The 10,575-nt window shown below is 31.4% G+C and overlaps 5 protein-coding genes across 7 annotated transcripts; all 5 read left to right on the top strand.

Annotated features, from left to right (window-relative positions):
• The first annotated feature begins 347 nt into the window (after positions 1-347).
• Positions 348-1,275, top strand: LOC105460808 (putative gustatory receptor 28b). Its single transcript, XM_011707298.1, has 3 exons — positions 348-767; positions 927-1,013; positions 1,081-1,275. The coding sequence occupies exons 1-3, from the start codon at positions 357-359 to the stop codon at positions 1,192-1,194; spliced, it is 612 nt and encodes a 203-aa protein (XP_011705600.1). The 5' UTR covers positions 348-356; the 3' UTR covers positions 1,195-1,275.
• A 709-nt stretch (positions 1,276-1,984) lies between these two features.
• Positions 1,985-3,382, top strand: LOC105460806. Its single transcript, XM_011707296.1, has 2 exons — positions 1,985-3,076; positions 3,227-3,382. The coding sequence occupies exons 1-2, from the start codon at positions 2,024-2,026 to the stop codon at positions 3,359-3,361; spliced, it is 1,188 nt and encodes a 395-aa protein (XP_011705598.1). The 5' UTR covers positions 1,985-2,023; the 3' UTR covers positions 3,362-3,382.
• Positions 3,383-4,631: 1,249 nt separating this feature from the next.
• LOC105460807 lies at positions 4,632-6,031 on the top strand. 2 transcript variants are annotated; one of them, XR_975878.1, is made up of 2 exons: positions 4,632-5,701; positions 5,778-6,031. XR_975878.1 is itself a non-coding variant. In XM_011707297.1 (1 exon), the coding sequence occupies exon 1, from the start codon at positions 4,643-4,645 to the stop codon at positions 5,480-5,482; it is 840 nt and encodes a 279-aa protein (XP_011705599.1). In that variant the 5' UTR covers positions 4,632-4,642; the 3' UTR covers positions 5,483-6,031. The 2 variants fall into 2 exon arrangements, 1 of the variants encoding a protein (XP_011705599.1); XM_011707297.1 differs by having other exon boundaries at positions 4,632-6,031.
• A 311-nt stretch (positions 6,032-6,342) lies between these two features.
• LOC105460805 (putative gustatory receptor 23a) lies at positions 6,343-8,508 on the top strand. 2 transcript variants are annotated; one of them, XM_011707295.1, is made up of 3 exons: positions 6,343-8,046; positions 8,200-8,286; positions 8,357-8,508. In XM_011707295.1, exons 1-3 carry the CDS (start codon positions 6,982-6,984, stop codon positions 8,450-8,452), a joined length of 1,248 nt encoding a protein of 415 aa, XP_011705597.1. In that variant the 5' UTR covers positions 6,343-6,981; the 3' UTR covers positions 8,453-8,508. The 2 variants fall into 2 exon arrangements, with proteins under 2 accessions (XP_011705597.1, XP_011705596.1); XM_011707294.1 differs by having other exon boundaries at positions 8,200-8,508.
• Positions 8,509-8,583: 75 nt separating this feature from the next.
• On the top strand, positions 8,584-10,572 carry LOC105460809 (the record flags this gene model as incomplete). Its single annotated transcript, XM_011707300.1, has 4 exons — positions 8,584-9,891; positions 9,961-10,169; positions 10,318-10,404; positions 10,489-10,572. Coding segments are annotated over exons 1-4 (1,137 nt in total), but the record flags the coding sequence as incomplete, so codon positions are not given.
• Positions 10,573-10,575: the final 3 nt, after the last annotated feature.

Here is a 10,575-nt window from a genome sequence, read left to right as displayed (position 1 = left end):
ATACACTCGGCGGTTTCATTGTAATCGTCACACTTTTCTTGAGCGGTCCGTTAATGGGTTTACTACAAACTATTTTGGAAATTTCTTCGAAACTACCTTCAAAATCATATCAGAAATTATCGAGATGGATTCATGTCAAGGACATTTTGGGCAACATTTTGCTATTGGTGCAATTATGCATATATTTTTCTAAAACCGAGATGTTTAAACTAACTTGTTGGAATATTGTAATAGTATTATTTACAATTTACTTGGACATGATGATATTCCAAATGAATATGTTATATATGAACTGTGTTTGTGTATTAAAGACCTGTTTCAAGAAGATCAACGACAATCTGTCACACATACAAAGTATGGTGATAAATGATATAAAACCACGTGTCTCCAGATTAATCTGGCATATGCAGAGAAATCAATTTTTGCTGCTACAACTTAAGACCCTTAAAAAACAACATCTGATAGTTAGCGAAACAGTGCAAACGCTAAATACAATCTTTAGCCTGCAACTTCTAGCTACTATAGTTTTATTTTATTTTGAAATCACTTTCGAATTGTACGCCTATATAGTGCGCTGGAAAGATGGGGTATTGATTAACTTAGAATGGCAATTTTTTGATGTACTTTTGGCATCAATGATGTTTTATATCATGAAAGTAACATTACTTGTGTTGGCCTGCGAGACCGGCAAGAATCAAGCCCAAGAAATCGGCACTACCATTCACGACGTACTTAACAGCATCAGCGATGAGCAAATAAAAGACGAAGTAATAAAGATACAATTTTATCTACATATTTCTGGAAATGCAATATATCGTATACTAAGGCGATTTTTTTTTAACATTAAACCTATTGAAATATAATCGCATTTTTCAATTTGATGTTTTCTTTCTTGCATTTAGTTATTTTCTGATCTGACGTTGCAGTTGCAGTTGTTTTCTTTACAAATTATGCATTGTAAAAATATATTTTCGCCAAAAGGTCTCACTGTGAACGCATCGCTTGTTACGACAGTAAGTAATCTTATTTGTTTTAATTAATAAAATGTATATTGTTTATATTTTTTATTATTTTTTTCAGATAGTGGGCAGCATTACAACCTATATGTTAATTTTGATACAATTTTTGATCACGTCACATTCTTGCGATGGAAACTCTATAACCTACATTCATGAGGAATTCAGAATTTTATAAAAGAAGATACAGAATAAAACTAAAGTTTTTATACTTACATAGAAATGATTTTATTATAATCGTACAGTACTGCTCACACACACGCACGCACGTACGCGTACGCACGTACACACACATACATAAATACTAACATACATACATATATGTATATCAAAAGGGAGTTAATATATTTTAACAATCCCATGAAATATGTTCGATCTCATAATTTACGATTGCTTAAAGGAATTTAAGTAAAAAGAAAAGTAAATCAAGATATTTACATACATATTATAAATATTTTATTATTAAAAAAATTAACTTACAGATAGCATACATCACGTTAAATCTCAGAAACGTGGTATGAAGATATTGTATGATCTGCTTGCGGCAAAAAAAGAGAGAGAATACAAAGTTCTAAATTGAACAGTTGTTATTAATGTAGTTTCTTAGAGTTATTGATTCATGCTGTTTATACTTTTTGTTTCATGCATGCGTATATAATTTGTTGAGTCATATGATACAACAATTAAACATAATTCCTTCACGATATCCATCCCAAGAGTAAGAAATACCGATCGAAGAACGCCATGGTTACTTCACAACTAACAAATGGCTTCTCAGTTTTATCTCTTTACTTGATGCAGCATTTACTCGTAGTTTTAATCTTAAGTGCCTCGAATAGATAGAAAGTGAATCAGTTTACACTTGTTACGAAGAGACGGATTTAAAGATTACACTTAGGAAAGAAACTCTCACAGCAATATTAATCTTTAAAGTGTATTGATTAATAATATTTCGGCTGTAGATGTTATGATATAGATTATTACTCTCCCATGAATTTCTACTGATCATGTTCAATTTGAAAATTCAAAAATACAAAATATGGAAAAGATGGTGGCTGTTCCACGCCATGGACTTTCAATCTTTAATGTATCCCTGCTTCACTTTCTGTCGTGTTCTCGGAATGTTTCCATACAAGATCAACGCTTCAACTTTCGAGGCTTCAAAACCGCGTTACATTTTGTCGACCGTGATAGTTGGCATTTGCGGCATTTATGACCTGATACTCATTTACAATTTTATTTATAAAATCGACTTAGGAGACGTGACCAAAACTCTTGAGGCTGTCTGTTATTATACGTTCAGCTGCTTTATAGTGATTGTAACACACATTTTGAGTGGTCCAAAAATGCGTTTGCTACAGACTATATTAAAGATCTCTTCGAAACTACCTCCGAAGTCGTATCAAAAATTGTCCAGATTAATCCATGTCAAGGATATCTTCGGTACTATCTTCTTATTCATGCAAATATGCTTTTATTTTTCTAAACAACGTATGTTTGAAATCAATTATTTGACTGCCCTGCCTGTGGTGTTCACTGTGTACTTGACTCTGCTGGAATTTCAGATAAATATGTTGTACATGAATTGTATATGTGTATTAAAAAACTGTTTCAAGACAATTAACAAGAATGTGACACATATGAAAAAACTTGTAGTAAACGATATAACGTCGTGTGTACCCACAGTCATTTACAAAAAGCAGAGAAATCAACATTTCTTGATGAAACTTACAAAGCTGAAAAAGCAACATATGATTGTTAGCGACACAGTGCAAATGCTGAATGTAATCTTCAGTCCGCAACTTCTTGCTACTATATTCATGTTCTTTTGTAATATCACTTTTGAAATGTACTCATATGTAGTGCGATGGCAAGATGGGATACTCATTGAGATTGATACGAACTTTCTTGATGTATTTTTGATATCAATAACGTTAAATATTTTTAAAATAACGTTACTTATATGGGCCTGTGAGACCGGCAAGAATCAGGCCCGAGAGATCGGCACCACCATTCATGATGTACTGAATAGCACTAGCAATGAACAAATTAAAAACGAGGTAATACAAATACAATTTTATGTATATTTTTTTTCTAAAAATATATATTTACCAAATTTAGTAAAAAAAAAGTTGAATCTACAATTGCGTTTTACTATGTTTCTATGTTTCTTTTCTTTCGTTTATTTATTTTGCAATTTGACATTACAGCTGCAGTTGTTTTCTTTACAAATTCTGCATCGCGGAAATACATTTTCAACGAAAGGTCTCACTATAGATGCGACACTTGTCACAACAGTAAGTAATCAATCATTTACTTTAATCATATATTGTTTATATTTTTAATTATTATTTTCAGATGGTGGGTAGTATCACGACGTATATGTTAATTTTGGTACAGTTTTTGATCTCGTCACATTCTTGCGATAAAAAGTTTGAAACCAGTATTACAAGTAATTCAGTTGTATAAAAGGTATATCACAATATATATCACAAATAGAGAAAATAGTTTCTCGATGTTTATATAAAACCGCGTATATATGTACATAGAAATGAAATCTTCTACTATTTGTATTAATATTAAGTTTAAGATAAATCGCTATTACAGCTTTTATTTTTGCTGAAAAGAAACTGTGATCCTGCAGTAACATGTAGTCTATAGATTATGACGACTGTTAAAAATTTTATCATCAAAAATATGTCGATTAATTTTAACTTAAATATATAGTTAAAAAAATTTTAATCAATATAATAGCATTGTAATTGCATTCTCATCAATTCATTCATTTCATTTTTTTTCCTTACGCTTTCCATATTTATTATACATACATATGTAATTATAACAGATAACGTACACGTATGTTACAAATATCAGATCTTACATATGTTATAAATATCATTCATAAAAATATAGAAACAACCAAGAATAATATGTAAAAGTAATATGGTAAAGATGTTTAATATCTTACACGCAGAATGTATAACTATGGACTTTAGAAAAGGCCATTAGAAAATAGATAATATGAATGCCATTAGAAAATAGATAATTACAAATGCATTTTTAAAAGCTAACAATCCATAGGGATACAAGCCATTTCCTGTGTAGACATATAATTTGATGAGTCATATGTCACATATTAATCCTTCATAGCAATTACACGCAGTCTTGAAATTAAGTTCATAGAGTGTACATCGACACGAATACCATCGAATATCGGTTTACGTACGTAGAAAGACGGAAGTAGCGAAAAGATTATTTAAATAAAACTCTCTCGTGATATACTCATATTTATATCAAAATGCATTAATAATAATTCATCGATTAATAATTTATTTAAGGTTGTTGTCCACGATTGATTTAGTACACTGTTTTCGCATGACAAATCACTGATCATGTTCAATTTGTCATCGAATTTGCAAAGAGGATCCAGAGATAAGCAAAAAAAAGAAGAATGGCGATTGTTCCATGCTAAAGACTTTCAATCTCTATTGTATCCTTGCTTTACTTTCTGTCGTATCCTTGGAATATTTCCATATAAAAACAATACTATGATTTTCAAAATTTCAAAACCATATTACATTCTATCAATCGTCGTTGTCTGCGTTTGTAGCACTTATGCATTCATAATGCTGTACAGCTCACCCATTTTTGGAAAAATCGATATGTTATTATTACCTGCGATTCTTGGGGGTGACAGCGTTTTATTATTTGGCAATTTGATAATGATTGTCACGTTCATTTTAACCGTTCCACGAATGCATATGCTTCAGACTATATTAAAGATCTCTTCAAGATTGCCCTCGGAATCATACGAGAAGCTATCTAGACTGATCCACGCTAAGGATATCATCGGAATTCTTTATGTAGTTGGATTCGTGTTCATATGCGCTTTGACACTGCAAATAAATCTTTGGTTTGAAATGTACATTAATCTAGTGACATTTCAACTGGATATGCTGTATATGAATTGCGTTTGTGTAGTAAAAGCGTGTTTTAAAGAAATCGATGACAATCTGACGAATATGAGACAATTTATTGCAAACAATAAGTCACATGTCCCTAATAATGCCACATGTGTGGAACTAAACTATCACTATCAGAGGAATCAATTTCTGATCATGGACCTCAAGGCTCTAAGGAAGCAACATCTGGCGATCAGCGATACAGTACAGATGCTAAACATGATCTTCAGTTTACAACTTCTTGCTACAGTAATCATGACCTTCTCTAATATCACTTTCAATCTCTACTACATACTGAGTTGGGAGCATTTATCAAGAAATATGCTGACAAATGGATTATATGACGCGCATCATCTCTTATACACGATGTATCTCTTTATGAAAATAGTATTGATAGTGTGGGCATGCGAGACGGGCAAAAATCAGGCTCAACAGATCAGCACTTCCATTCATAATATGTTTAACAGCACCACCGATAAGCAAATAAAAAATGAAGTAATATAATGAAATATCGAAATAATATTTGTCTTTTAAATTCAGTGCTTTTGTGTGCTTGTTAAATTTAATCTATTATATTTATGTTATCTATTATATTACGTTTTTCAAATTTTACGTTTGACGATTTTGTGATTGTAGATGAAACTATTTTCCCTGCAAATACTTCATTGCAATAATACATTTTCTGCAAAAGGTCTTACTGTGGACGCAAAGCTTCTCGCTGCGGTGAGTAATATGTTATATATATTTCAGTTATTAGTTGACAGGATTGCATTATTTTCTCTCTTAATTTTATTTTTAGATAGTGAGTAGCATTAATACGTACTTAATAATATTATTTCAATTCAAGCATATGTCATTTTCTTGCGAGGAAAAGACGGTAAATAATAATACAAAAGTAATCTAATTAAAAGAAGACACAGTAATTATAAACAAGCAAATGCGTTTTAAATATTAAAAAAATGGCTTTGAATTTTACATATTGTTGTTGTGAACGTATAATCGCATATCTTTTTATATTTGTGATGCATACATATATAGATGCATGTACATATATTTATGTCCATAAGTACAAAGATATTATAAAAATCATGTTTAAATTTAATTTAAAATAAAATTTTAACAATTAATTTGCTTGAATACATTATATTAATACATCATTAATAAACTTTTTCACGAGAGAAAGAAAATTTTAAAATTGAACGATCAACTCCTGTTAGAGTTGCTGGATGATGCGAGTATTAAAATTTACCTATAATGTCCTACATTGTTCTTTATATGTGTACAAATAATTCATTAAGTACATTAAAACAATTGCACTATCATTTTTTTATGACGAATTAAGGTGGTTTTATTGCTTAACGTGTGACATTGTCACATAAACGTCACACAATCGCATATGTACAGTCTATGCGAAATGTTTTTATTGAATTATTCAAGGTGTAGAGGAGCCAGGTCTCTAAGAATCCGTGAGCACATAAAAAGAGACAGAAAACGAGTCGCCCATGTACATCCTTGTTCAATCGCGCATGCGAGAAAAAGATAAAAGATGGATGTACCCCTCGCTCTACCATTTTCTTTCTTTTTCTATCAGCTCATACTTCCTCAAAGGGGCTGCTACGCCTCTTCAGCTCTATGCATATAATCTCTTTGGAATTATTAGCCATATGGAGGGACTAACTTTTGACTGGGACTTGTTCGATAAAACCACCTTAATTAATTTATCCAAAGAGTGATAAGTGCCGATCGAAGAACACCATGGTTACTTCGTAACAAACAAATAGCTTCTCCAGCATTCTTTTTAGCATTTAACTGGCAGTTTTAAACTAAAACTCATCGAGTGTACAAAGCGATCATATAATAATTGATACATTTGATACAAAGAGACAAACTTATAAATTACGCTTAGAAAAAGAGCGTTTGTATTTGTAACAATATTATAGTGTATTGATTAATAACATTTAGACTATAGACTGTGATACATTGTTATTGAATTTCTGTGGATCATGTTTGACTCAAAAATTCTAACATATACCATGGATACCAAGATACGAAAAAAGTGGCGGCTAATGCACGCCACGGATTTTCAATCCTTAATGTATCCCTGCTTCGTCTTTTGTCGTATTCTCGTAATATTCCCATACAAGATCGATGCTTCGACTTTCAAGATTTCAAAACCATGCTACTTCTTGTCGAGCGTAATTATCTGCACTTGCTGCGTTTGTTACTTGATACTCATTCACAGTATCATTATTTCTAAAACATTTACCTACGGAGATGTACCGAAAAACATTGAAGTTGTTTGTTACTGTACGTTCAGTAGTTTCATAGTAATCATCACGTTCATCTTGAGCGGTCCACGAATGCGCTTACTGCAAACCACTTTGGAAATCTCTTCGAAATTATCATCGGAATCGTATCAGAAATTATCCAGAATAATTCATGTCAAGGACATCTTGTGCCTCATCCTCCTAATTATGCAGGAATATCTGTTTTTTTTTAAAGTGCACCCGCAGTTAGAAGTGAATTGTTTAAATGTCCTATTCGGAATGTATATAAACACAGTGGTATTTCAGATGAATATGTTATACATAAATTGTGTTTGTGTATTAAAAACCTGTTTCAAAAGTATCAATGACAATTTGATGCAAATGGAAAGACTTATGGTAAACAATATAGAGCTATGCGTTACCAGTTTAATTTGCCACGTGCAGAAGAATCAATTTTTGCTGAAAGAACTCAAAACCATGAAGAAACAACATCTAATGATTAGCGAAACCGTGCGAGTGCTGAATTTAATTTTCAGTCTGCAACTTCTTGCTACTGTAAGCATATCCTTTATTGAAATCACTTTTGAACTCTATTTCTATATAGTACGCTGGAAAGATGGTGTATTTATTACCTTTGACTGGTATTTTCTTGATGTATTTTTAACATCCATGGTGTATTATATTTTAAAACTAACGCTAATTGTTTGGGCCTGCGAGACTAGCAAGAATCAAGCCCAAGAGATTGGTACCACTATTTATAGCGTACTTAATAATACCAGAAATGAACAAATCAAAGACGAGGTAAAATATAATTTTATCTATATCTTTCTAAAAATGTATAACAAACTAACGTAATTTTATTAAACATTAAACCTATTGAAATATAATTACATTTGTCAATCCTATTTTTTTTCCTGTTTCTATTTTGAATTATTTTACGATCTAATGTTGCAGTTGGAGTTGTTTTCTTTGCAAATATTGCATTGCAAAAGTACATTTTCGGCGAAAGGTCTCACTATAGATGCGACGCTTCTCACGGCAGTAAGTAATCATTTATTTGTTTTAATTATTAAGATGTATATATTGTTTATCTTTCTTATTTCGTTTTCAGATGTTCGGCAGTATCACGACATACATATTAATTTTGATACAATTTTTAATTACGTCACATTCTTGTGATGAAAAATCTGTAATCAACAATACATGAGTAATTTAATCGTAAAAAAGAAGATATGTATTAATAAAAAAAAGAGTTTTTTTCTATGTTTTCCATTTCAATTTATATCAGAGATATAAATTTTCAGCTTATACAGTGCGTCATGTAACATCCCGTAATGTAGATATCAATGAAAAAAGGAAACAAAAGGAATAGAATATTTAATTCGGAATCGAACAATCGTTATACATGTTAATGGATTATTAGATTAATTGATTTATACAAATAATGTAATCCATACTTCCTATTTAATGTATATACATAATTTGTTGAGTTATATATTGCAACAATTATACGGCATTCTTTTATGCAATTCATCTATTTATACAAGAAGGATAAATTTCGATCGAAAAATGCCATGGTTACTTCATGACTAACAAATGGCTTCTACAGCTTTACTTCTTTGGTTAATGCAGCAATTACTCGCAGTTTTGAGCTCAAATTCAGCGAGTGCAGATGGAATGTAAGAGAAGAATCAATATCAGTTTACACATTTGTTACGAAGAGAACAAACTTGAAGATTACATTTAGAAAAGAAATTCTCGCAATCATTTATATTAATTTTAAAGTGATTAGTAACAATTAGTATGTAAATTATGATATAAATTGTTTTTCTCTCACAAATATCTATTAATCGTGTTCAGCTTGAAAATTCAAGGATTTTAAAGGTAAAATGTGGAAAAGAGGATGGTTGTATCACGCCACAGATTTTCAATCTTTAATGTACCCCTGTTTCATCGTTTGTCGCATTCTCGGAACGCTTCCGTATAAGATTAATGCTTCGACTTTCGAGATTTCAAAACCGTACTACATCTTATCGACCGTGATTGTCTGCGTGATTGGCTGCATTTACAATCTGGTACTCATTTACAATTTGATTTCTAAAATCAATTCAAGAAACGTGACCAGAACTCTTGAGGCTCTCTGTTACCATATATGCAGCAGTTTCATACTGATCATTACGCATATCTTGAGCGGTCCACGAATGCGATTGCTGCAGACTATTTTGAAGATCTCTTCGAAATTGTCCTCAAAGTCATATCAAAAATTATCCAGATTAATCTACGTCAAGGACATTTGGGGTACTACAACCGTGATCGTGCAAACAAGCATATATTTTTACAAAATATCAATATTTGACTATTCGAATATTCTGAACACGATATTAGCAATATATTACATCATACTGATGTTTCAGACAAGTATGCTGTATATAAATTGTGTTTGTGTATTAAAAGCATGTTTCAAGAGTATTAATGATAATCTGGAGCACATGCAGAGACTCGTGGTAAACGATACAAAATCATGTGTCCCTACATTTATTGGCCACCTACAGAGAAATCAATTTTTCCTAATAGCAGAACTCAAAGCTCTAAAAAAATGGCATCTTATGATCAGCGATTCAGTGCAAACGCTAAACATAATCTTTAGTGGGCAACTCCTTGCTACTATGATCATAATCTTTTCTAATACCACTTTTGAATTGTATTTCTTTATAGTACGCTGGCAAGATAATGGGATACTTATTAGTTTTGATAGACACCTATTCGACACATCTATAATGGCCTTAGCATATCACATTGGACATTTGGTGTTTATTGTGTGGGTCTGCGAGACCGGCAAGAATCAGGCCCAAGAGATTCGTACCACTATTCACGATCTACTTAACAACACTAGCGATGAGCAAATCAAAGATGAGGTAATAAAGGTAATTTTATGTTTTTCTGAAAATGTGTTGTATATTAATTTAACATTAATTATATAGATTTTCTAACATTAAACCTACTAAGTAATTGCGTTTTTCAATTTTACATTTTTGTTTTTGCTTTGAATTATTTTGCAATCTAATATTGCAGTTGCAGGTATTTTCCTTACAAATACTACACCGCAAAAATATATTTTTTGCCAAAGGTCTCACTATAGATGCGACGCTTCTTACAACAGTAAGTAATTAATTATTTACTTTCATTAATTTTATATATATATATATATATATACATTGTTTATGTTTCTTATTTTGTTTTTAGATGTCCGGCAGCATCACAACGTACATGTTGATATTAATACAATTCTTAATTACGTCACATTCTTGCGATAAAAAATCTGTATTCCAC

This window comes from Wasmannia auropunctata, unplaced genomic scaffold (assembly GCF_000956235.1).
Source record: "Wasmannia auropunctata unplaced genomic scaffold, wasmannia.A_1.0 LD315346.1, whole genome shotgun sequence".
NCBI classification, from domain to species: Eukaryota; Metazoa; Arthropoda; class Insecta; order Hymenoptera; family Formicidae; genus Wasmannia; species Wasmannia auropunctata.
Note: the sequence above shows the minus strand (reverse complement) of the source record. Positions and strands in the feature narration are given on the sequence as shown.